Source organism: Salmo salar, chromosome 03 (genome assembly GCF_965601325.2).
Source record: "Salmo salar chromosome 03, fSalSal1, whole genome shotgun sequence".
Classification (NCBI taxonomy): domain Eukaryota; kingdom Metazoa; phylum Chordata; class Actinopteri; order Salmoniformes; family Salmonidae; genus Salmo; species Salmo salar.
The window spans coordinates 6,723,328-6,751,266 of NC_138293.1; the positions used below are offsets into that span (position 1 = coordinate 6,723,328).

General features: G+C 39.6%; 1 protein-coding gene across 1 annotated transcript; it reads right to left on the bottom strand.

Annotated features, from left to right (window-relative positions):
* On the bottom strand, positions 1–27,011 carry LOC106596899 (myosin heavy chain, fast skeletal muscle). Its single transcript, XM_045714454.2, has 41 exons — positions 26,915–27,011; positions 26,442–26,487; positions 26,086–26,313; positions 25,583–25,726; positions 25,190–25,346; positions 24,957–24,984; positions 24,574–24,682; positions 24,372–24,464; positions 23,434–23,494; positions 23,190–23,288; positions 22,740–22,843; positions 22,201–22,339; positions 14,823–14,941; positions 14,538–14,687; positions 14,274–14,444; positions 13,742–14,045; positions 12,440–12,504; positions 12,259–12,346; positions 12,025–12,142; positions 11,748–11,871; positions 10,873–11,009; positions 10,292–10,547; positions 9,853–10,095; positions 9,330–9,506; positions 9,086–9,231; positions 8,847–8,937; positions 8,186–8,575; positions 7,940–8,066; positions 7,185–7,303; positions 6,835–7,031; positions 6,530–6,713; positions 6,231–6,396; positions 5,401–5,525; positions 4,778–5,086; positions 4,381–4,584; positions 4,149–4,274; positions 3,830–4,000; positions 3,433–3,537; positions 3,242–3,337; positions 435–566; positions 1–119 (listed from the first exon to the last, which is right to left on the bottom strand). Exons 3-41 carry the CDS (start codon positions 26,299–26,301, stop codon positions 99–101), a joined length of 5,811 nt encoding a protein of 1,936 aa, XP_045570410.1. The 5' UTR covers positions 26,302–26,313; positions 26,442–26,487; positions 26,915–27,011; the 3' UTR covers positions 1–98.
* Positions 27,012–27,939: the final 928 nt, after the last annotated feature.

Genomic DNA, 27,939 nt, shown 5'->3' on the forward strand with positions numbered 1-27,939 from the left:
TATGTAGGCCGACACAATTTTTAATCAAAGTTAAACATTTCACCATGAAAATCATATTTTATGCAACACAGGAAAATGATGTAAGACTTTGGTCTTGTTTATTCAGCAACTTCTTTGCCCTGTAAGAAGACAGAAAATTATGGATGAGTATTAATAATGAACATGCAAAATATATGAATATATGTACAGTTAGAAATAATGTAATGGATCAAGCATTAAAGGCTCAGTGCTGAGCTTTGATTTTCAATTTTGAAGTACCAACTTCAAATTCATCTATTTTTACCCTACCTGAAATGTGCTTATTAGAGACCTTAAATATATTTTAGTGAATGTAAAAGTTTGCTATTGACCTCTGTGAGGACTGAATCATAGGTGGTGTTGATGTGGCCATATCTGAACATGAGTCAGGTGTAGGTTTAGTAGCAGCTCTGTACCTTTCCAGTGTCGCGGGTCTTGGCTCTGAGCTTGTTGACTTGAGACTCAGCGATGTCAGCACGCTCCTCAGCCTCCTCCAGCTCATGCTGAACCTTCCTGAACTTAGACATGTGGCTGTTTGCTTGTTCCTCCTGGGCGTGGAAAAGAGAAGGAGAGTGTAAAATCAGCATTCAAAGTTTGAAGCTTCAGGTAGCAAAATAATATAATTTTTTCTTGAGGTATTTTAAAGTACTTTTTTTGTTGACAGATTTAGGATAAATGATACAGCAGAGAGAATGAGTGGTGAAATGGGGGATCAAACCACTGCCTTCAGGGGCATTGTGTCTATCATAAGTATTCACACCACTTGGACATCTTCACATTCTGTGTTGCGAAATCGGATTTAAATTATTTTTTTGTCAACGATCTACAAAACATACTCTGTAAAATCAAAGTAGATGAACAATAAAAACAAAAACATTTGTATTAATAAAAAAATAAAACACTATATCAGGACTAGATAGCTATTCACCCGCCAAGGTCAATACATGTTATAAACACCTTTAGCTGTGTCTTTATGGGTAAATCTCTGGATTGTGCAATATTTTCATAATTCTTCAAGATCTGTCGATTTGGATGTTGATCATTGCTAGACAGGATGGAGGCAAATGTTATAAATTGATTTGCATTTTAATGAGGGAAATAAGTATTTGACCCCTCTCAATCAGAAAGATTTCTGGCTCCAAGGTGTCTTTTATACAGGTAACGAGCTGAGATTAGGAGCACACTCATAAAGGCAGTGCTCCTAATCTCAGTTTGTTACCTGTATAAAAGACACCTGTCCACAGAAGCAATCAATCAATCAGATTCCAAACTCTCCACCATGACCAAGACCAAAGAGCTCTCCAAGGATGTCAGGGACAAGATTGTAGACCTACAGAAGGCTGGGATGGGCTACAAGACAATCACCAAGCAGTTTGGTGAGAAGGTGACAACAGTTGGTGCGATTATTCACAAATCGAAGAAACACAAAAGAACTGTCAATCTCCCTCAGCCTGGGGCTCCATGCAAGATCTCACCTCGTGGAGTTGCAATGATCATGAGAATGGTGAGGAATCAGCCCAGAACTATACGGGAGGATCTTGTCAATGATCTCAAGGCAGTTGGGACCATAGTCACCAAGAAAACAATTGGTAACACACTACGCCGTGAAGGACTAAAATCTTGCAGCGCCCGCAAAGTCCCCCTGCTCAAGTAAGCACATACACATGCCCGTCTGAAGTTTGCCAATGAACATCTGAATGATTCAGAGGACAACTGGGTGAAAGTGTTGTGGTCAGATGAGACCAAAATGGAGCTCTTTGGCATCAACTCGCTGTGTTTGGAGGAGGAGGAATGCTGCCTATGACCCCAAGAACACCATCCCCACCGTCAAACATGGAGGTGGAAACATTATGCTTTGGGGGTGTTTTTCTGCTAACGGGACAGGGCAACTTCACCGCATCAAAGGGACGAGGACGGGGCCATGTACCGTCAAATCTTGGGTGAGAACCTCCTTCCCTCAGCCAGGGCATTGAAAACGGGTCGTGGATTGGTATTCCAGCATGACAATGACCCAAAACACATGGTCAAGGCAACAAAGGAGTGGCTCAAGAAGAAGCACATTAAGGTCCTGGAGTGGCCTAGCCAGTCTCCAGAACTTAATCCCATAGAAAATCTGTAGAGGGAGCTGAAGGTTCGAGTTGCCAAACGTCAGCCTCGAAACCTTAATGACTTGGAGAAGATCTGCAAAGAGGAGTGGGACAAAATCCCTCCTGGGATGTGTGCAAACCTGGTGGCCAACTACAAGAAACCTCTGACCTCTGTTATTGCCAACAAGGGTTTTGCCACCAAGTACTAACTCATGTTTTGCAGAGGGGTCAAATACTTATTTCCCTCATTAAAATGCAAATAATTTTATAACATTTTTGACATGAGTTTTTCTGGATTTTTTGTTGTTATTCTGTCTCGCACTGTTCAAATAAACCTACGATTAAAATTATAGACTGATCATTTCTTTGTAAGGGGGAAAACGTACAAAATCAGCAAGGGATCAAATACTTTTTTCCCTCACTGTAGGCTGTTAAAAAAGTTTTTTAGTTGAGTGTATCAACCGACGGCCTGTACAGGTCCGGAACGATAGACTCGTTTTTTGTTTTGCTTTTGTAGCCTATTTTAGCGATCAATATGGCTGTAAGCAGAAGCTTTGCTTTGGTGTTTCTGTTTTACTCTACAATTCAAAGGTGGAGATTATCCCCCACTCCCGTTCCACCTACACCGAAAGAAGTGGATGGCGCATGGGATGGAAACCTTCCCATTCACAGTGTGGATTTCAGCCATGAACAACTTTAGCGACACCTGATATCACCGTTCCTCATTTCCTTTCGTTTCTTTACTAGTCCACTCCGGAACATTCACTGTCTTTTTGGTAAGAAACTCGAGTGTAGATGTGTCCTTGTTTAAGGTTATTGTCAGCTGAAATATGAATTTGCCTCCCAGTGTCTGGTGAAAAGCAGAATGAATCAGTTTTTTCTCTAGGATTTTATCTGTGCTTATCTACATTCCGTTTTTTTTCATCCTGAAAAACTCCCCAGTACTTGCCGATGAAAAGCATACCCGTAAAATGTTTATTCCTTTGTCATTTTTTTTAACCTATCTACCAATCAATGCTCCTCTTTGCGAGGCATTGGTTGAAGCCTAAACTAAACTGTATGGACATTAAGTTTTGTAATGTCTACAAGGGAAAACATTTGTTTGCCAATATATGCTGACAAAGTATGTGACTCACCGCTTCCTCAGCCTGCCTCTTGTAGGCCTTGACTTTCATCTGCAGCTTATCTACCAGGTCCTGAAGTCTGACAACGTTCTTCTTATCCTCCTCAGTCTGTGGGACAAGATCAAAGAATCAATGCCCCATAGTTTTATACACAAACCTTTCAGTGTTAGTGTCAAGTATGGGAGGAAGGCATTTTTTCTTACCTGGTAGGTGAGCTCCTTGACTCTGCGCTCATACTTGCGGACTCCCTTGACTGCATCTACACCTCTTCTCTGCTCAGCCTCCACATCAGTCTCGAGCTCACGCACCTTTGTGGAAGAAAGGCGTTTGTTTGACTTGGTGAAATCAGACTTAACAAATATTAGTACAACAGAGGTATATTCTTCTACCCAGTCAAGGAGGCACAAATGTTGTCTGTTCCTATGTACTTTCACAATATTTTAATTGAAGGGATCTGCAATGATAAAAACAGCTTTTCATTACCTATGTGGGTTATTGAGAGAAAGTCATTACACAATGCTCCTGTGTATTTGTATGATTAAATACATTTCCAGCAATCAATCTTTCAATCCACCCTAATCCACCCTGCTGTTAACTCACCCTGGACTCCAGTTTCTGGAGCTGCTTCTTGCCTCCCTTCATGGCCAGATTCTCAGCCTCATCCAGACGGTGCTGCAGGTCCTTGACTGTGACCTCCAGGTTCTTCTTCATCCTCTCCAGGTGAGAGCTGGTGTCCTGCTCCTTCTTCAGTTCCTCAGCCATCATGGCTGCCTGAAATCGTAGTTTGTTTAAATTAAGCACCAATTGGCACCAATCATAACGTCCCTCTGAGATCTTTGTTGTGGTAAACCATCCCAGCTACCATTGGCCTTTGGATTTAAATCAAGTGAGTGTAATTGAATAGATTATAACGACTCACGTCAGTGATGGCCTTTTTAGCCTTCTCCTCTGCATTCCTGGCCTCCTGGACAATGTCTTCCACCTCTCCCTGCACCTGCACCAGGTCAGACTCCAGCTTCTTCTTGGAGTTCAGAAGGCTGGTGTTCTGGAGGAGGTAAAACCATTTTTTTGATCTCAAGAGAACTTTCAAGTGACAAGGCAGAAATGGTCAAATTCGTTGAGTTTAATTAGAAATGGCTTTTGACACATACCTGGGAGTGCAGCAGTCCAACACGCTCACTGGCATCTACCAGCTCAGTCTCAGCCACTTTGCGGCCTCTCTCTGTCTGCTCCAGAGCAACTCTCAGCTCCTCGATTTCAGCCACCATCAGACCGTTCCTGCGCTCCACCATGGCTGCCTGCTCCTTCATATCATCTGCGGCGCGGACAGCATCATCAAGGTGCAATTGGGCATCCTGGGGTTCACAATGACATGGGTTCATTAGGACTTGTGGAAGTAGAGGTGATAGGGTCAGTGAAAGAAATGTTAATTGTTAAGAATTTCCCCAATATCTCTTCCTTTCTACACTATATTAGTCAACTCTATTTAATCCTGCGTTCTATTCTTTTCTACAGATTCACAAACAAATCTCTCCTCAGTCCCTTTACCTTGAGCTGTCCCTGGACATTCCTCAGCTGTTTCTGGGCCTCAGAGGCCTGCCTGTTGGAGTGGCTCAGCTGGACCTCCATCTCGTTCAGGTCTCCCTCCATCTTCTTCTTCACCCTCAGGGCATCATTCCTGCTTCTGACCTCAGAGTCCAGGGTGCTCTGCATGGAGTCAACCATCCTCTGGCTATTCCTTTTGATCTGCTCCATTTCCTCGTCCTTCTCAGCCAACTTCCTGTCCACCTCACCCTTGATCTGGTTCAGCTCCAGCTGCACACGCAGAATCTTGGATTCCTCGTGCTCCAGTGTTCCCTGGACAAAGAGAAGCAGTCAGGCGAATTGTGCTCAATACATTTGGATGCATATAACACAAGGAATTAAATATATATGACTACAATAAACACCAATAGAGCTGGCATTGGCTAGTGTACCACTTTAGTTGTATTGTTTGTATATCGTATTTTACATTTGTTTGACTATCCTTGTCTATCAGTGTTTTGTTACTTGTTGTGTTTTGTGTTTTTTGTGGACCCCAGGAAGAGAAGCTGATGCTTCTGCAAAAGCTCATGGGGATCCAAATTATCAAATTAACTCTGCTTTTCCCATCAAACAGCTGTAGTTTGTACCTCAGCCTCCTCCAGAGCTGTCTGGATCTCAGACTTCTCTGTCTCCACAGTCTTCTTGGCCTTTTCCAGTTCATGGATGCTCTTGCCAGTCTCTCCGATCTGCTCAGTTAGGTCACCGATCTCCTCTGCACACACAAACACAGGAGCAGTTTAGACTTGGGAGATTTTCAGTGGGTATTGCCAATGTAATGAAGTTGACATTGAATCATAATAATTACTGGGGCCGAGCTCCCTGCCATCCAGGACCTCTATACCAGCCAGTGTCAGGGAAGGCCCTAAAAATTGTCAAAGACTCCAGCCACCCAAATCATAGACTGTTCTCTCTGCTACCGCATGCCAAGCAGTACCGATGCATCAGGTCTGGAACAGACAAGACCCTGAACAGCTTCCAAGTCATAAGACTGCTAAATAGTTAGTCTGGGTAGCTCTTGGTTACTATGTAACTATCTGTCTCTTTTTTGCACTAAATCACCACGTGCTGTTGTTAATGTTTGTCTCTGCTGCTGCCTAGTCACTTTATGCCTAACTATATGCACGTATCTACCTCAATTACCTCATACCCCTGCAAATTGACTCGGTACTGGTATCTTGTGTATATAGCCAAGTTATCGTTAATCATTGTGTATTTATTCCTTGTGTTATTATTTCTCTATTATTAAACATTTTTCTTGCTGCATTGTTGGGAAGGGCAGTAAGGTTCTTGCAAATCTAAATGCCCACACTTCTTTGGGTTGTTCAAAGGAATACTGATTATAAGTTGAAAAAAATTGAAATGTTGATGATTACACTAGTCAAACATGAGCCCAATAGAACTGCTGTCAAATGCTCACGTTGCAGGTTCTTGTTCTCTCTCTTCAGAGTCTCCAGATGATCCAGAGCCTCTTCGTAGGAGTTCTTCATCTTGAAGAGTTCAGTGCTCATAGAGCGAACCTCCTTCTGAGCTCCTTCCAGTTCAGCCTGGCCCTCCTCATACTTCTGCTTCCACTCTGCCAGAACCTAGGGAAATCAATGGGAATTTCATTAGGTCTTGATGAAGAGTTTTGAATCAGAAATATGCTACAATTATGCTACATTTGATCATACAGCAGACAGACAATATCACTCTAGGTCAAGAATAATTAATTTTCACCTTGTCAAAGTTCCTCTGCTTTTTGTCGAGGTTGGCGGCCATTGCGTTGGCTCTCTCAACGTCAATCATGAGGTCCTCCACCTCTCCTTGCAGCCTCTGCTTGGTCTTCTCCAGGGAGGCACACTTTGAGTTGGTCGCCTCAATGGTCTCCTCAGCCTCCTGCAGACGCTGGGCCAGTTTCTTCCTGTTGGACGACAGAGGGTTTACAAACGTTACAATACATATCAACGTAACATTTTTTTAGAGCCCCCTACCACTCACTATCCACACCCTATATTTGAGTTTTGCTGTTCCGTGCAACTCACTTGGACTCCTCCAGCTCTTCTGTACGCTGGATGGCATCAGTTTCATACTTAGTCCTCCACTGAGCCACCTCACTGTTCGCCTTGGACATGCCGCGTTGCAGCTCTGCCTTGGCCTCCTGCTCCTCTTCAAACTGCTCCCTCAGGAGGTCACAGTCATGGCGGGCAGACTGGACACTGTGAGCCAGTGCGTTTTTAGCCTTTTCGAGACAAAGAGAGAAATATATAGACTAAGAGAGATAGTAAAACAAATGACAGTAGAAGTCTCTGAGGGTGGCCTAGTCACCGTCTATATCAGGGGTGAGCAATCATTTTGTCTCGAGGGCCACATTGGGATTTCAAAATTCCTTTACCTTGACCTCCTCTTCAATCTGCCTCTTCAGCTCCTCAACCTGCTGGGTGAACGCCTGTTTGCCTCTGGTCAGCTGAGACACCAGGGATTCCTTCTCCTCCAGCTGGCGGCCAAACTCACCTGCAGGGACAAAAGGACATCTTGTTAATAGGGTCTTTGTTCTCTAAGATTGAACATGTATTTCAAGGTAACGTAGGGCAATGTTAGGTGTTAAATAGTCGGGGTTTGGCAGGTTACTTTCTAAATGTAATCCATTACAGTTACTAGTTACCTGTCAAGTTGTAATCAGAGACGTACCTTTTGGATTACCCAAACTCAGTAATGTAATCTGATTACTTTACGTTACTTTTGGATTACTTTCCCTTTAAGATGCATTAGAAGCAGACATAAAGCATCCATCAAACCCATTTGGTGTGTCATCAAAGTGGTCTCTGAATTGTGGTCACACTCGTTCAGATGGAATTAACAAACTTGCTAGAAATCTAAATGAAGTCAATGTATTTTTTTTGCCAAACATCATTTCTCAATTTAAAAGTAATCAAATAAGTAACCATCTAGTTTTTCAAAAGTATTAGTAATCTGAATAAAATATTGTTTTCTGATAATGTAACCAGGGGTCTAAAGTGAGACCATTAAAGTTTAAGTCAGAACAGTAGAAACTATGTGGACTGGACTACATGGATACAGCCCCCAATACATGTTATTGTGTTTTACTGAAGAAAGAATTGGTTTCTTGTTCATTGTTGATGATGGTACCATTTTCTGTCAGGAGTCTGGCCCTCTGTCCACTGATGTCGTTGATCTGGCGAACATTCTCATCATTCTTAGTCTTGATCTCGCTCAGCTGGTCCTCAAGAGTACGGCACATCTTCTCCAGATTGCCCTGTTAGTGAAACGTTCCATCATTACTTTATCTATGGGACTCCTGTCAACTTCAGTTCACTTGAATGGTAATGTAGTTGACCCTCCTCAACACTGGTTGATCAAAACATCACTACTCACCTTAGCCTTGGCGACGGACTCCATGTTGCTGGAGAGGTCATCAATCTCCATCTTGTACTCACTCTTCTCCTTCTCCAGCTTCTGCTTGACGCGCTGCAGGTTGTCGATCTGCTCGCCGAGCTCAGCCACACTGTCGGCCTGCTTCTTGCGCAGAGCGGCGGCTGTGGACTCATGCTGCAGGGTGGACTCTTCAAGATCACGACGCAGCTTCTGGAACTCAGCCTCACGCTTCTTATTCATCTCAATCTGAGCAGCAGTGGCGCCTCCGGCCTCCTCCAGCCTCTCGCTGATCTCCTCAAGTTCCCTGGAGAGATCGGCCCTCTGCTTCTCAACCTTAGCCCTGGCAGCACGCTCAGCTTCAATTTCCTCCTCCAGCTCCTCAATACGGGCCTAGAACAGGGGACAGGAGCACGGTTGAGGAATACTACAATACATAAAACAATAATAGTATAATGTTTTTTAAATGTGTTCATACAAAACCAGTTAGGGTAATATATTCAGTAGATAACATCTCATGTGGGAACCATAATCACAACTGTAAGAAACCGCATCTTCCAATCTACTGACCCACCAGCAAAAAATGTGTGCTACCAGAATGTTGTTTTAGGAAATATTTCAGGTGTGTCCTTTCCTGCACTGGAGCTTAGGTCCTGTACTGTACCTGGAGTTCCTTAATCTTCTTCTGCAGCTGAGCTCCCAGAGACTGCTCATCCTCAATTTTACTGAGGAGCTGGGATGTCTCAAACTCCTTCCTAAGAAACACAAACACGGCGATTGCAAGGTTGGTTTCGGTTCGATAAAGTAAAGAGAGTATCATACAAATCGCATGTAAATGCTAATTAGTCAAGAATTAGTCAAGAACAACCATTATTGTCAATATGGCACGTAGTGTTTGTTTACTTCTTGAGTTTCTCATCAGACTGCTGCTTGTCATTCTCCAGGTCCATTATGGATTCCTGGGCCAGTTTTAGATCTCCCTCCAGCTTTCTCTTTGCTCTCTCAAGGTCCATACGGACCTTCTTCTCTTGCTCCAGAGAACCCTCAAGCTACAAGATAAAAACATTAGTGTATTGTTCAAATCTAAACAACAGAAGATAATGTAATTTTACATACTATCATGGCCAAAATGTGTAACTCCACTCACATCGTCCACTTGTTGTTCCAGCTTGGTCTTGGCCTTGGTCAGAGTGTTGACTTTGTCCTCCTCTACCTGCAGGTCATCCAGTGTCTGCTGGTGGGCCTCTTGGAGGGCTTTCTTCTCCTTGGTCAGCTTGACAACGCTCTCATCCATAGATGCCATCTCTTCTGTCAGGTTTTTAACCTGAAAACGGCCACAACAAAATGTGTCTTTGGTCACTTCACCTTTAAAGGGGAGATTTAGTTTCATATTTATTGCATTAATTTAATTCAGATTACAAATGTGTCAACAAGTACTGTTCTATAGATTCAACACTAGGTGGCAGTGTACTCCATGCCAGTGTACTGAACATACCATGAATGTTGAACATACAATAAATGTGGGGGAGTACCACTATTCCACTATTTTGTGTCTTCATTTTTCCGCCACCCACAATACATCTGGAATTCCATTTCTGTTGAGTTATGTTTTGAGTTGATTATGGTTTGGGTTATTGTTTGGTTAGACTGTCTATGGTAAGACACAAGACCTTGTTTTCAGTGGCGTGCTTCTCCTTCTCCACTTTGGCCAGGGTGAGCTCCAGGTCATCAATGTCCTTCTTCAGCTCAGAGCACTCATCCTCCAGCTTCCTCTTCTTGGCAGTCAACTCAGCATTCATCTCCTCCTCGTCCTCCAGCCTCTCTGTCGTCTCTTTGAGCTTGGCCTCCAGCTGGATCTTGCTCTTGATGAGCCCCTCACACCTTTCCTCAGCATCGTTCAGATTCTCTGATTCCTGGTTTCAGAACAGGAGAAAAATAAGCCTCCTCACTTTGTTTATCAAAATAAAGATTTGATTTAGTCAAAAAGGTCAAAACAAATCAATAAAAATTCATGAAATATATGTAGCATGGAGAATAAAAAAAAAGTGTGCTCGTTTGTGTATTCATGTGTAGATAAATGTGATCTTATGGGGATCATTTCTCACTCACAGATGCAACTTGGAGTGCCAGATCGTTCTTCTCTTGCAGCATGGACACCATCTTCTCCTCCAACTCCTTCTTCTTGGCAAGAGCCTTGGCCAGGTCTGTCTTCATCTTGTCGAAGTTCTCCTTCATGTTGGCCAGCTCCTTCTCAGTTTCAGCGCTCTTCAGCAGGGGCTTGATCTTGAAGTACACCTTCATCCATGGCCAGGTTTTCACATTCATGAATGAACGGATGTTGTACTGGATGGTGAAGATGGCATCTCTGGTCGACAGAGAGGATAGAGTGACATGGTGAGTGACATGCTTAAAGCTACATTCTGGGATTCGAAGAAGAACAACCCCCCCCCCCCCAACACTTTGTGTATACAGCTAAGGAACGGGGCTAAGGAAATGGAAAAACTCTTAAATTCATAGACAGAGTTCTAGATGCAAGGACTGACAGGTCATGCTTAAATCAGCACTAATAGAGCATTATAAGATCTACTTTCTCATTCTGATCAACTCACAGTATATACAGTATGTGATCATAATGCATTACATACAGGTGGTTCACAGAAAGCTTTGCCAAGTTGTCTACTCTTCCTCACCTCCTCTCCATCATTTTAGTAAACTCTTTTCTCATGAGGAATCCACGGCTGAGAGCCTGGACCATGCCAACCAGAACGGCCAGCTTCTCATCTCTCATCTCCTCCAAGACCCCCAGCAGACCGGCTTTGAAGAACACCTGAGACACAGGTAAACATGGCCATTGGAACCACAGTCAGATGGTGACAGATAGAAAGGGTTGGATCAAAACAGGGGAACAACACCACTAGATTATTTTGAACAACATAAAGATTGCAATGCTGACAAACAAACCATGAGATAGCTTGTTTATCAGTTGGAAGTTATTGTGGAGTTGTAGATGAATAATGTACACAACAGCTCTCTGCCACCAATGACTGGAACGAATTGCAAAAATCACTGAAGCTGGAGACTTATATTTCCCTCACTAACTTTAAACATCAGCTATCTGAGCAGCTAACCGATCGCTTCAGCTGTACATAGCCTATCTGTAAATAGCCCACCCAATCTACCTACCTCATCCCCATATTGTTTTTATTTACTTTTCTGCTATTTTGCACACCAGTATTTCTACTTGCACATCACCATCTGCTCATCTATCACTCCAGTGTTAATTTGCTAAATTGTAATTATTTCGCTACTATGGTCTATTTATTGCCTTACCTCCTCACGCCATTTGCACACACTGTATATAGACTTTCTTTTTTTCTATTGTGTAACTGACTGTACTCTTGTTTATTCCATGTGTAACACTGTGTTGTTGTTTGTGTTGCACTGCTTTGCTTTATCTTGGCCAGGTCGCAGTTGTAAATGAGAACTTGTTCTCAACTAGCTTACCTGGTTAAATAAAGGTGGAATAAAAAATAAATAATAAAAAATAAGGGGGTATTTGACTGACCTTGGTGTGTCCAAACTTGTAATCGTCGTGATTTATATCAATGGACCCAAGCAGCTTCTCAGAAGCCTTCTTGTTGTCCATGAACTGGCCCTCAGGGATGACACTGGCATTCAGTACTTTGTACCTGAATTAGGAGACATTTTTAACACATGTCAAGTTGTAATAGGTCAGTTATATTACATAAAAGCTAAGCCTATTCTGATGCTGGGAAAACCCGTGGAGCTTTATGTGTGTGTGTGTGTGTGTTGTGTGTTGTGTTGTGTTTGCGTGAGTGTACCTCTGCTTGAAGTCAGCATAGATGATTCTGCTGGGGAAGCCCTTTCTGCAGATCCTGATCCCCTCCAGAACACCATTACACCTGAGCTGGTGGATAACCAGGAAGTTCTCCATCAGACCTGGAAAAACAAACAAAGTCTCTTTAATACCTATTAACAGATTAAAGGATTGGGCTTGTTAAGGTTACTCATAGTGTATTGATAAGATGTCATATTCAAGTCAATATTTCTTGTACCTGGAGTCTTTGACTCGTTGGGGATCAGGCAGCGTACAAAGTGAGGATGAGTGCTCCTCAAGTTGGTCATCAGCTTTTGTAAGTTCTCCTGTAAGAGGGTTACAAACCATTTTCTCAGAAATAATTTATGATAATCAATGCACCTTTTGAAGGACTGAATATAGACATTTCAATAGCTCACCCTGAACTGGGAGGACACAGTCTGCATGGAACCACCCTTCTTCTTGCCTCCTTTCTTGGTTGTATCTGTTCAAATGTGGATAAGTAAAAGATCATTAGAAATGAGATAATCAAATGCAAATACTGCCAATGAGATTGTGTAAAATAACACCTATTGAATGAGTAAATTATCCCAGTAAATAACCCTGATATACTGTGATACATTCAAAGAATTTAAAGCATTGGTCACCAACAGGTCAATCGGGATTTTGAACATTTTCATGTCTGAAGGCTGAAAGCAAATCAACTGCACGGATAGGCATACTGCTGGCCAATCAGATAGCTTAGATCACCGTGCCTGTACAGTTTCCCCTCGCGCCATAGAATGTAAAAAGAAAAATCAGATGCACAACAAAGTTGCTACTTTGAGATGTAACCATGACTAGAGAGAGACTCAACGAATACAGCAGAGAGATGCTGTTTTAATGAGTTAGTTCATGTTTAAGTTATTATTCAACACTTTGTTCAACACTTTTATGAGACATAAAATGCGCGTTCTCCCTACTTCCACTCATGCTACAACCAGCACTGCAGCTGTAATGAATGAGTAGAGCAAAGTGTTCTGATACGCTTGTGTTGTTGTTATTAGTGGCTTGTGTCCTTTTTTAATATCGAGGAATATTTCACTTTCTCTGGTCACAGCAGTAACAACATGAATTGGTGCATGAGGCAGAAATAATGCAGTGCGACTTGAGTTTCACCATCAGCTGGAAGACTGTGTCCCGTTTTCTCAGCGGAGGGAGGGAGAGCGGAGGGACAATGAGTCGGGGGAGAGGCAGCCTCGCCTCTGCTCCCTCCCTCCCCTCAGACTGACTATCAGATGCAGGCCGTCAGTCCAGTAAAAAAAGGAAACTATTATGCTCACTCAGCTGTGGATCACAAGTAATACAACAAATGATCTATTACCAGTGTGATCATAGACATATTTTCTTTCTATATATATATATCATTTCAAAATGGTCTGAGAAGAACAACATTGGCAGGGCAATTCAAGTATAACCTATATACAGTGATAATATATTGGGCCTATAGCATCCTGAACAAACCTCATTGCTACAGAACTGTTTTTAATTGGTGAATGTTGCATAGGCTTGTGTTTTCTAAGTCATGTTTTAAAAATTCTCAGCAGTAGATCTTGGCTTGCATTTTGACTCAGAAAGTGATCTTGACTCTGAAAAGGTTGGTGGCCACTGCTTTAAAGACAATGTGGGTCTGAGTTGTAACTATCGCTTAATTTAATCTTTTGACTTGATGCTAGTCTTACCCTCAGGTGGGGCAGCAGGATACAGGGCAGCCAACAGTTTGACTGAGGACTTCCCGTACATCTGAATAACTGAGTCATTCAGGGGATCCTTGTTCTTCTCCAGCCAGCCAGTGATGTTGTAGTCCACAGTACCGGCGTAGTGCACCAGGGAGAAGTGGGCCTCTGCCTTGCCTTTGGCAGGCTTGGGTTTCTCATATGCCTTGGTTTTGCCAAGATGCTGATCGTTCAGCTTGTTCTTGAAGGTAGTGTCTGAAGCCTTGGGGAACATGCACTCCTCCTCAAGGATGGAGAAGATTCCCAATGGCTTTACAAAAAGAGATGTATATCAAATGAGTGATATTTACATTTAGGATCACATTTATTCCATTAGCAAACATCGTTTTATAGGATTATATTCATTTAGGGGGACATCATAGGAAAGATATTGAGATCTCAACAGTCAGATAAATTGTACCATTATGCTAATATCTCTTAATGCGCTCCCTATGAGTTTTGCTGTTGCATCCCATTATAATCCTTACAGACAGCTTACCTTCTCAATAAGCTCAATGCAGGCAGCCAAGTCCATGCCGAAGTCAATGAATTCCCAGACGATTCCCTCCTTCTTGTACTCCTCTTGTTCCAGGACGAACATGGTGTGGTTGAAAAACTGTTGCAGTTTCTCATTGGTGAAGTTGATGCACAGCTGCTCCATGCTGTTGTACTGGTGATGAATTTCAAAAGGGATCATTTTATCATACAAGGCTGTAATCCTTCTCAATCACAACTAAATGTCTTGTTCGGGTCTCATACTCACATCAAAGATCTCAAATCCAGCAATATCAAGCACACCGATATAGAACTGCCTTGGATTCTTGGTGTCCAACATCTCGTTGATACGGAGGACCATCCACAAGAACATCCTCTCATAGATGGACTTGGCCAAAGCCATGACTGCATTATAAACCTGCAATGATAATACCTCAAATTAATATAAGGTTGGGAAAAACAACATGACTACTTTTAAAAAGCAAATGCAATTGTCCCCAAAATAATTCAGGTGGTCAGAAAATGTTTGATGCTGTTTGTTTAACTGCTTTACCTGAGACACAGTCTGTCCCTTGGTCACGTACTCGTTGCCGACCTTCACTCTGGGGTAGCACAGAGCCTTCAACAACTCAGCTGAGTTCAGGCCCAGCAGGTAGCCGATTTTATCAGCCACTGGAGAGAAAACCAACGAGAACAGATCACTTGATTCTGATGTCTTTTATAGGTTAAGTTTTCATTTTCACCCACATCCATTATTCAAATAATTCCTGGAGGTTGGAATTTCATCTCCAAAATGTATATCCTGCCTGACTTTCATGTGGCACCGTCTGTCTTGGTCATTTCCCTGTAAAGAACCAATGAGCACCAACATGGGAAGTTCATAGGAGCATGTCAAATTGGGTGTCAAATGAAAGCTAAGAGTCTATATTTTTCGAGAAATTAAGGAATATATATATATATCTTTTACCATTTGCCATCTTGAAAATGAGGAATAAACAAATGCTTTGATTCTGGTCAAACAGATGGACAAGGGGTATTTTAATCTTATAAACAGCTAGCAGAAAAAGTATTAAAAGGTATTAGAAATACAACTAATATCAACACTTAGATTTTGTTTTGGAGAAATGTTTCTGCCTTCAGTATGTTTAAAAAACATTGCCTTGTGCTTTAAAATTCTGTTACCTCATGAGGAGGGAGAACAATGAAACTTTACAGAATTAACAAGTAATGGTAGACCTGCCAATTAGTTAGTGTATTTACTCATATCAATTTTGTTTATTAATTATTAATCGGTAACAATTTCTTGAATGAAATTGAATTGGCTACAATCGGAAATCATAGTAGTCATAAAACACAGTTCGGTTCACAAGTTTTTACAGTATAGTATAGTATAGTATAGCACAGTACAGTACAGTGGAGTAGAGTATAGTATAGCATAGTATTGTATAGTATAGTACAGTACAGGATAGTATAGTGCAGTATAGTGGGGTATAGTATAGCTCAGAACAGTGCAGTGCAGTATAGTGCAGTATAGTATGTTGCAGTATACTATAGCACAATATAGTACAGTATAGCACAGTATAGTATAGTACGGTATAGCATAGTATAGTACAGTATAGTACAGTGGTGTATAGTTCGGTATGGTACATTATAGTATAATATAGTATAGTATGTTATAGCACAGTAGTGTATAGTTCAGTTTAGTATAGTACAGTACAGTGGTGTATAGTATAGTATAGAAAATGTGTGTATAGTATAGCACAGTATAGTATAGTACAGTACAGTATAGTAGAGTACAGTAGTGTATAGTGTAGTACAGTATAATATAGATTACAGTACAGTGGTGAATAGTATAGTATAGTGCTGTATTGTACAGTATAGCACAGCAGTGTAAAGTCCAGTATGGTACAGCGCAGTACAGTATAGTATAGTATAGTATAGAATAGTATAGAATAGTATGTTATAGTGCGGTAGTGTATAGTTCAGTACAGTGTAGTATAGTACAGTACAGTATAGTATAGTACAGTACGGTATAGTAGAACACAGTAGTGTGTAATGTAGTACAGTATAATATAGATTACAGTACAGTGGTGAATAGTATAGTATAGTACAGTATTGTACAGTATAGCACAGTAGTGTATAGTTCAGTATGGTACAGTGCAGTATAGTATGTTATAGTGCGGTCGTGTATAGTTCAGCATAGTATAGCTCAGTACAGAAGTGTATAGTACAGCATAGTATAGTACAGTGGTGTATAGTACAGTATAGTATAGTACAGTAGTGTATAGTTCAGCACGGTATAGTATAGTGCGGTGCAGTATAGTACAGCAAGGTATAGTATAGTACAGTAGTGTATAGTACAGTATATTATAGTTCTGTACAGTATAGTATAGTGCGGTATAGTATAGCACAGTACAGTACTGTATAGTATAGTAGTGTTTAGTATAGTATAGTGTAGTACAGTGCAGTCGTGTATTGTACAGTACGGTAGTGTAACGTACAGTACAGTAGTGTATAGCACAGTACAGTACTGTATAGTATAGTTTATTATAGTATAGTATAGTATAGTACAGTATAGTATAGTTCAGCATGGTATAGTATGGTACAGCGGTGAATAGTATAGTATAGTACAGTAGCGTATAGTTCAGCACAGTATAGTATAGTGTAGTTTGGGACGGTACAGCATAGTAGGGTATAGTATAGTATAGTTCAGAACAGTATAGTACAGTATAGTACGGTGCAGTATACTATAGCACAGTATAGTACAGTATAGTATAGTACAGTATAGCATAGCACAGTATAGTACAGTATAGTACAGTGGTGTATAGTTCAGTATGGTACAGTACAGTATCGTATAATATAGTATAGTATGTTATAGTACAGTACTGTATAGTTCAGTATAGTATAGTATGGCATAGTACAGTACAGTAGTGTATAGTATAGTACATTGTGCATAGTATAGTACAGTATAGTATAGCAATGTATAGTTCAGTATAGTATAGTACAGTACAGTATAGTGTAGTATAGTACAGTAGTGTATAGAGTAGCACAGTATAGTATAGTACAGTACAGTGGTGTATAGTATAGTACAGTAGTGTATAGTTCAGTACAGTATAGTATAGCAAAGTATAGTTCAGTAGTGTGTAGTATGGTACCGTATAGTGTAGTACAGTATAGTACAGTACAGTGGTGTATAGTATAGCACAGTATAGTATAGTAAAGTATAGTATAGTACAGTACAGTGGTGTATAGTACGGTATAGTATAGTGTCGTATAGCACAGTATAGTACAGTCATATTTAGTTTGGTACGGTACAGTACAGTATAGTATAGTGTAGTATAGTACAGTAGTTTATAGTTCGGTATGGTACAGTGCGGTATAGTATAGTATAGTATAGTAAAGTATAGTATAGCATAGTATGTTATAGTACGCTAGTGTATAGATCAGTACATTAGTGTGTACTTCAGTACAGTATATAGTGCAGTGCAGTATAGTACAACACAGTCTAGTATAGTGCAGTATAGTATAGTTCAGCACAGTATAGTATAGTGCAGTATAGTATAGCACAGTACAGCATAGTATAGTTCAGTAGTGTGTAGTATAGTATAGTGCAGTACAGTACAGTACAGTAGTGTATAGTTCAGTAGTGTATAGCACAGTGCAGTAGTGTATAGTATAGTATAGTATAGTATAGTATAGTATAGTAGTGTATAGTTCAGTATGGTACAGTATAGTATCGTATAGTATGTTATAGTACAGTAGTGTATAGTTCAGTATAGTATAGTACAGTAGTGTATAGTGTAGTATGGTACAGTGGTGTATAGTGTAGAACAGTATAGTGCAGTATAAAATACTACAGTATAGTATAGCGCAGTAGTGTATAGTATGGCACAGTAAAGTATGGCACAGCACATTATAGTATAGTACAGTACTGTATAGCCTAGTATAGTATAGTATGGTACAGTACGGTGGTGCATAGTATTGTATAGTATAGCACAGTATAGTATAGTATAGTATAGTATAGTATAGTATGGTACAGTGGTGCATAGTATAGAACAGTATAGTACAGTACAATATAGTGCAGTACAGTAGTGTTTAGTATAGTACAGTATGGTATAGTACTGTAATGTATAGTATAGTATAGTATAGTACAGTACAGTACGGTATAGTATAGTACAGTACAGTAGTGTAAAGTACAGTACAGTAGTGTATAGTTCAGTAGTGTATAGTTCAGTACAGTATAGTATAGTAAAGTACAGTAGTGTATAGTACAGTGCAGTAGTGTATAGTTCAGTTCATTATAGTATAGTACAGTACAGTAGTGTATAGTACAGTACAGTAGTGTATAGTTCAGCTCATTATAGTACAGTACCGTAATGTATAGTTCAGTATAGTATAGTACAGTACAGTACAGTAGTGTATAGTTCAGTACAGTATACTATAGTATACTATAGTACAGTACAGTGGTGTATCATTCAGTACAGTAGTGTATAGTTCAGTACAGTATAGTATACTATAGTACAGTACAGTGGTGTATCATTCAGTACAGTAGTGTATAGTTCGGTATAGTATTGCACAGTACAGTAGTGTATAGTTCAGTACAGTAGTGTATAGTTCAGTATAGTACAGTACCGTAGTGTATATTTCAGTACAGTAGTGTATAGTACATTACAGAATAGTACAGTACAGTAGGGTATAGTTCAATAAAGTATAGTATAAAACAGTACAGTAGTGTATAGTAGAGTACAGTAGTGTATAGTTTAGTACAGTAGTGAATAGTATAGTACAGTATAGTATAGAATAGTGGTGCATAGTATAGTACCGTATAGTATAGTACGGTATAGTATAGTACGTTGCAGTAAAGTATAGTACAGTAGTGTGTAGTATAGTACAGTACAGTAGTGTATTGTTCAGTACAGTATAGTATAGTACAGTGCAGTAAAGTATAGTACAGTAGTGTGTAGTATAGTACAGTACAGTAGTGTATAATACAGTACAGTAGTCTAAAGTACAGTACAGTAGTGAATAGTTCAGTATAGTATAGTACAGTACAGTAGTGTATAGTTCAGTATAGTATAGTTCAGTACAGTAGTGTATAGTTCAGTATAGTACAGTACCATAGTGTATAGTTCAGTACAGTAGTGTATAGTACAGTACAGTAGTGTATAGTACAGTACAGTAGTGTATAGTACATTACAGTATAGTACAGTACAGTAGTGTATAGTTCAATACTATGTAGTATAAAACAGTACAGTAGCGTATAGTACAGTACGGTAGTGTATAGTTCAATACTATATAGTATAAAACAGTACAGTAGTGTATAGTTCAGTACAGTAGTGAATAGTATAGTACAGTGGTGTATAGTATAGTACCGTATAGTATAGTACAGTACAGTATAGTACAGTGCAGTACAGTATAGTACAGTACAGTACAGTACAGTAGTGTATAGTATAGTGTAGTATAGTACATTATAGTGCAGTAAAGTATAGTACAGTAGTGTGTAGTACATTACAGTAGTCTAAAGTACAGTAGTGTATAGTTCAGTTCAGTAGTGTATAGAACCTTTCTATTCTCACAGTTTCTAAATAATATAAATTAAAGAAACATTTTTGCTAAGAGGATTATTATATTATTGATTTCTTGAATGAAATTGAATTGGCTACAATGGGAAATCATAGTGGTCATAAAACACAGTTCGGTTCACAAGTTTGTACAGTTCAGTATAGTATCGTATAGCACAGTACAGTACAGTGGAGTAGAGTATAGTATAGCATAGCACAGTACAGTAGTGTATAGTACAGTACAGTAGTGTACAGTTCAGTATAGTATCGTATAGTATAGCACAGTACAGTACAGTGGAGTAGAGTATAGTACAGTATAGTGCAGTTCCGTATAGCACAGTACAGTAGTGTATAGTACAGTACAGTAGTGTATAGGTCAGTATAGTATAGTACAGTACAGAACAGTACAGTATAGTATAGTACAGTACAGTAGTGTATAGTACAGTAGTGTACAGTACAGTACAGTAGTGTACAGTACAGTAGTGTGCAGTACAGTAGTGTGCAGTAGTGTAAAGTGCAGTACAGTAGTGTAAAGTACAGTACAGTAGTGTACAGTACAGTACAGTATAGTACAGTAGTGTACGGTACAGTATAGTACAGTATAGTATCATATCGTATAGCACAGTACAGTACAGTATAGTATAGTACAGTTTACTATACTACAGTATAGTACAGTATAGTACAGTGGTGCATAGCATAGTATGTAGTACAGTCCAGTAATGTGTAGTATAGTGTAGTACAGTATAGTACAGCACCGTAAAGTATAGTATAGTATAGTACAGTAGTGTATAGCATAGTATAATATAGTGCAGTATAATATAGTATGGTGTAGTAAAGTATGGTATGGTACAGTTGTGTATAGCATAGTATGGTATAGTACAGCATAGTACAGTACAGTATTGTATAGTACAGTACAGTAGTGTATAGGTCAGTATAGTATAGTACAGTACAGAACAGTACAGTATAGTACAGTACAGTATAGTACAGTACAGTATAGTACAGTACAGTAGTGTATAGGTCAGTATAGTATAGTACAGAACAGTACAGTATAGTACAGTATAGTATAGTACAGTTTACTATACTACAGTATAGTACATTATAGTACAGTGGTGCATAGCATAGTATGTAGTACAGTCCAGTAATGTGTAGTACAGTATAGTACAGCACCACAAAGTATAGTATAGTATAGTACAGTAGTGTATAGCATAGTATAGTATAGTGCAGTATACTATAGTATGGTGTAGTAAAGTATGGTATGGTACAGTTGTGTATAGCATAGTATGGTATAGTACAGCATAGTACAGTACAGTATTGTATAGTACAGTACAGTAGTGTATAGGTCAGTATAGTATAGTACAGTACAGAACAGTACAGTATAGTACAGTACAGTACAGTGGTGTATAGTACAGGAGTGTATAGTACAGTACAGAACAGTACAGTATAGTATAGTACAGTACAGTGGTGTATAGTACAGTAGTGTATAGTACAGCACAGTAGTGTATAGTACAGTAGAGTATAGTATAGTATAGTACAGTACAGTATAGTATAGTACAGTACAGTAGTATACAGTACAGTATAGTATAGTACAGTAGTGTATGGTACAGTATAGTGTATAGTTCAGTATAGTATAGCGCAGTAGTGTATTGTCCAGTATAGTACAGTATACTATATTACAGTACACTTGTCTATAGTTCAGTGCAGTATAGTACAGTACAGTAGTGTATAGTACAGTGCAGTAGTGTATAGTACAATACAGTAGAGTACAGTACAAAGTTGAACACACAAGTTGAGTACTCTATAATGTACTGTACTATATTGTCTCAGAGCGAGTGACGTCACTGATTGAAACGCTATTAGCGCGCACCACCGCTAACTAACTAGCCATTTCACATCGGTTACACTAAGAGTATTATTAAATGTTTTTGCTAAGACGATTACTATATTATTGATTTACTTTGACTTTTCAAATCATCCAGCAGTGCTATTTGCAGACATCGTTGAATCTTAATTCAGAGCAGATATTTAAGAGTGTTTTTGGAAAAAGTGGGCACAGAAAAACTGAGGGAGATTTTACCAAAATTCTTGTTACCAAAATTCTTGTTACCAAACTTTGCATCTGCACAGTTCTTCCTGTAAATCTGTTTTTGTTTGATGTTCAGTGTAAATTCTTAAAAGTGTTCATTGTACATAGAGTTTAATGGGTGGTTAAACTGTAAAATGTATGATTTTTGTTTGTCATACATTTTAAATGAAAATCTCAACACAATTCCGTTGCCGTGGAATTAGCTTCTTACGTGTTGTATTTCTATGTTAGGAACTGGGAAAGGGACTAATGCTTTCCATATCTTACGTCTTACGAGTGGGACTCACCCTCTGTTCCATCTGACTCAGCCTGCTCCTCACGCTGCTTCTGCTTGAATTTCAAGTTGCCATGGTGCATTACAGCTCCTGTCAGCTTGTAGATGGCCATTTTCTCATCGTTAGAGAAGCCCAGGATTGTAATTGCATCCTGGTATTAAAGAGGAAGTAGAACAGTGAAGAACTGAACGGTAGTTTACTCAGTTACAGTACACTACCGTTCTGTGTTCAGTCCAGAACAAATGGGATGGTTAGAATTAACTGGCTTCTCTGTTCCACATGATTACTCTTGGCCAACACACTAGTATATGACAACACAACATGAGTTTTACACAGTTCCACATGGCACTTAGAGGCAGTCTCTTGTGGAAGTCTTACAGGTATGTGCCTCAAGGTGAAGTGTGAAGGCATGAAGAGGGCCTTGAAGCACATGCCTAACTAGCACAAGGTGCCCAGCTGCTATCAAGCTGGATTTGCGCAATGCATTCAGTGTGTATTGTGGTCCTACCCATTCCATATCTACAGTTTGGTTCACACTTTGTATCACTCACATCGGTGGCATCCAGCTCGACCTTGTCGTCAATGCTGGCCACACTGATCTGACCCTGGCTGATCATGGGGAAGTCGTAAGGGTTGGTGGTGATGAGCGTCATTTCTGTGGACAATGAAGAATGGCTTGTCAGTTAAATCTCTGAGAATTCTGCTGTCCTACCTTTACAGTATCTCTCCCTCCTTTTCTCAATAGATGGTCTCAATGATAAATGCACTATATAGTCTATAGCAGCAAAAGAGGGGGACTGAGGCTCCTGGACTAGTGCATCACATTGCAGTACTTGATCTTTCCCATGAAAGACATTGAACGACCTGACCCATGTTTAGATGCCTTGTTAACTTGGATGTACTCATTGTAATAACATTAACAGTGTGGACTAGGAAACATTTTAATAAGTTCCACAGATGGAGGTGTGAATAATTTCACCTAAACCTGTACTTTGCCTTACCAACTAGCTCAGGTTTGTGGTTGGTCATCATCTGGTAGAAGATATGGTAGCCTCGCTCAGCGGGCAGCTGGAAGGCCACTCTGGACTTTTCTAGCAGGTCTGAAAGAGAGAGAGAGAGAGACAGAGAGAGGGAGAAAAAGAGAGAGAGAGAACATAAGATAACATTACATTTGATGATTCAATCTCCAACAAATATTCTGTTTGATTTAAGGAAAGCATTGAGAAACAAGGAAAACCAACTCACAGGTCTCAATGTCAGCTTTAGCCAGTTTTCCTCCTTGGAAGTGAATCCTGATGAATTTACCCTGTAGTAGAGCATGGCGGATAGAAATAGGTCAACTAAATAAATCTAGCATTTTACTTTGATAAACCCCTTAAAAAGTTAGTTTATTGGACATCTATTGATGAAACTATAGAGCACCACAGTATGATTCATAATACCCATAAAACCTAGCGGTCAAATAGGGAAATGGTTCCAAGCGTTTTTACACCATTCATTTCCCAATAGTGGATTTTAGAAACACTTAAAACAAGCACTGTGTTTTGTGTAGGCTTACCCTAGTGTGTAGTTTTGATAACCGTGTAAATCTAAGACAAGGTGACTTTTAGCGAAATAAATTTGCTAATTAGCTGCTAATATGGCTATCATAAAGAACTACAAATGCCATGATGATCTGGACGAGACTGCCTAATTTAGGCAAAGGTCAGAATCTCTGGATAAACTATCTAATGTCAGCTAAATTTAGTAATGAATAAACTGGCTACATTCTGTCTTGTGTAAGTTTTAAATTTACAAAATTGACAAAATAGCTGTTAGCAAAGGTGTCAGCTAGAGATGACCAGCAGGAGCTTGCAGGGATTTGTAGTTGTTCATGATGTCTACTTTGATGCTAATTAGCATTTTGAAATCTGAGAGTAGATGGAGACATATATTGATAAAAGTCACCTATTCTGATTTACATGGTTATAAAAACATCACACCAGGGTAAGCCTACACAGAACACAGCCATTATTTTAACTGTTTCTAAAATCCCCAATGGGAGAAATAAATGGTGGAAAAACAATTGGTTGCATTTCCCTGTTTGACCGCTAGGTTTTATGGGTATTATGGCACCTATAGGGAACTACTAAAATATTTTTTCCAATTGAAGGTCACTTCCACAGTAAATTCTTCATACTTACAAAGCGAGACGAGTTGTCGTTCCTCACTGTCTTGGCATTACCGTAAGACTCCAGCAGAGGGTTAGCTGCAATGATCTGATCCTCAAGAGATCCCTGATTGAGACAAACACAAGTTGCTCAGAAACTAGCTAACACTTTACTTAAAACAGGATTCACCACTTGAAAGAAAGTTTACACAGAACACCAAACTGAAATGTGTTACCTTCATTTTGCTGGGGTCTGCTTCCTTCTTGACACCAGAAACTGCAATGGTGGCGAAGTACTGGATGACACGCTTGGTGTTGACAGTCTTTCCTGCACCGGATTCTCCACTGGTTTATATAACAGAGAAAGATGGTCACATGTTTGAGTGACAGATTGGCTTTCACTAAGAAATATCGTTGAAAAATACACAAATATTCCAACTCATCGAGTCATTGTTATGCATAGCCTAATCCATTCATAATGTCCTGTATTTTATAACACCCAGTCATTACTACAGATAGCCTAATCCATTCATAATGTCATGTATTTTATAACACCCAAGTCTCCCAATATATTAAAATAGAAACACTTTCTCAAGTGAAATGATAGAAAACAACTTACGTAATCAGGACGGACTGGTTCTCCTTATCTGGAAACAAAAAACATGTTGCTTATTATAATCAAATCAACATTAGGAGTACATCATTGTATTCATAAGCATCATCATGAATTTTATTTTGGAATATTTTCCATTCAAGGATACTGAAATGAGAGATTCCCAGCAAACTGTTCTAACTTAGACTAGAAGACAGCAGATCCCATCCATCCATCCATTTCTCCATGAGAGCTCGTACCAATCATCATGAACTGGAAGGCGTTGTCAGAGACGGAGAAGATATGGGGTGGAGCCTCCATCCTCTTCTTCCCTCTGTAGGCGTTGACAACCTCTTCGTCGTACACAGGGAGCCACTTGTAGGGGTTCACCGTGGCACAGAAGAGCCCAGAGTAGGTCTGGATGAAAGGGATCCAATTGGGCGATTAGCAATGTCAGTTTGACTTTTACCTGGATTTATGTGAGGATGTGGGTGTACTATGGTATACTAATGTGGGTCTACTGTAATGGTATGTTTTGGTTTCTACTGTTCATTTATGTGTAGTACTGTATGTGTGTATTTCTCATGTTCATGCATGTGGGAATTTCTTATGTTAATTTACAGTATGTGTGTATGTTTATGCAGGTTTCTTACATAGATCATCCATGCTGCATAACGCTCTTTGAGGTTATACAACACAGAGGCTTCATTCAGGTAGGTCATCATGGCCATGTCCTCAATCTTGTCGTACTTAGGGGGGTTCATCTGGTAGATGTCTGCTTCTTTGAACTCTTTATCCTGAAACAGTCAGAAATCTAGATTACACACGGATCAAACTGGTCATGACTCAATGTTTTTTGCTCATTAAATACAAGTTAAATCTTTTTTTTTAAATGCATACCAAAATTTAATCCAAGTACTTTGTTATCACCCACTGACAAATAAATGGAGATTCTTGAGTTGTCATTATCTATAATTCCACACCATTTTGAAATATCAGCAATAAAAGTGTTTCGTTTGAGGGTTATATTCTGCTTAAAAAAGAGCAAAGAAATGCTCATAAATCTATTTTTGTTATTGATTTAATATTATCTTTTGGCATATTATTGATAATTTGGATAATTTTTTTACTTCAATACTTTTCAGATCAGACTTACCACTTTAGTGCCGTCAGCATTTGTGACTTTGACAGTACACTTTCCCTCTGTCCTGCCAGTGATCAAACCCTTAAGGTACAGCTCCTTGACATCTGTCACATAGCAGGCGTTCTTTGAATCAAAGGGTGAGGCTTGTGCCTCCATCCTCTCCCTCTCGGGTTTACGAAGGTACAAGGCAGCCTTGCCGTAGATTTGCATCTCCGCGTCCGTACTCATGGTGACGGATCACTAGGAAAGAGATGAAACAAGAAACATGATTGACTCTGTGGTGCTTCCTCCACAGTCAAGAGAGTGAGCGGTATCTCACACAGCATTTTTTTTAAAAACTTTTTATGTGAAAACAAACCATGTCTCACCTTCTTTTTCCCCTCCTACAGTTGAACTTGTACGTCTTGGAGGATCCTGTGAAACATTAGAGTGTTGTGAATACGCACAAGTCTAAAACCTTGTAGTTTAGCCCGCGGAGGGTCATTACAGCCATGTCCTATTCAACTACAGGTCAACTGGTAACTTTCATTTTCCTACTTTACTGTGCATTCTGTCAAGTAGCCCTGACAATCCAATTACATTCTAGACCACCACCTGAATTTACAAACAAATGCAGATGCAGCACTTTTGACCTTGAATGAAAGTGACAGATTTGAAACAAAAGACATTTAAAGTAAAATGTTACAAATTTAATTTTAAATTAATGTCGATTGTATATTGTGAAGTCTTATAAGACATGAAACATTTTTTTTTTATTATGAACTCAAACAATGCAGTTAGCAGTTAGCCTCAGATGCTGAGCGCAAATATGAGACAAATGTAAAAATCTAAGGAGTCTTACCACAGAGGAAGAAGGTATCTGACTCATGGATACTGGGTCCTCAGCCTCCTTATATCTGGTTGGAAGGGACAACCAAGCAAAAGTTAATTATGGACAACTCTGGAAAAGGAAATGGATTGGATGAGAGACCTCCGTGTGCCTGTGTCTCTAGCCCCACCCACTTCGAGGAGCACCACACTCCTTATTCTTTTACCATTGATTGTTCTAGACTATTTTGAGACCTTAAGGAGGATCAGGTTGCCTACAGCAGGAATGTTTACAAATGACATGTCCATCTAACTTGCTACTAGAGTAGAGCTCTGTGGCTGACCTTGAGCTGCTGTACATACTAAACATGTACACACTGTAATTTACACAAATAAAATACAATGATTTAGTTTAGAACTTGACCTACTGCTTCCATGTAAAACTCAGACTGGGAAAAATGACATTCGCGATCTCCCGCTATCTGCAAGTTTGCCAATGGCATAACACCTTATTGACATGAAATTCAACCAATCTTTTCGTATTTTTAACCTTTATTTAACCAGGCAAGTCATTTAAGAACAAATTCTTATTTTCTGAATACATAAACGTTAGAATGCATGTTTCTGAAGAGTCTAGTAGAAGCATAACCAACCCTGTTACACTACCCAAGCCTGTTGACTGAATAGTGTGTCTGTCAGGGTGTTGGGTACATGGACTTTAAAATTACAAATTTTCACTGTATAAATAAAGACTTTTATTTTGAAGATTCCTTATGAATGATGCTGAATACATATGTTTTGATTGTTACAACGAATGTTACTAGGAACACTTGCTTAAAGGTGTTACGAATGGTTTCACTAAAGTGTAATGAATCCCTTATGTATATCCCCTTCAAATAAAGTGTTACCAAAAGAACCACAAATACTGAAACAATTCATTTGTTTCTCCAAAATGGAGATTACATGTGAGATGTATCCTTAAGATGGTATATACTGCTGTGATTTGTAGTTGTTAAAAGAAATAGGTTCGTGGTATCAAATCAATACTTCCTTTTTCAA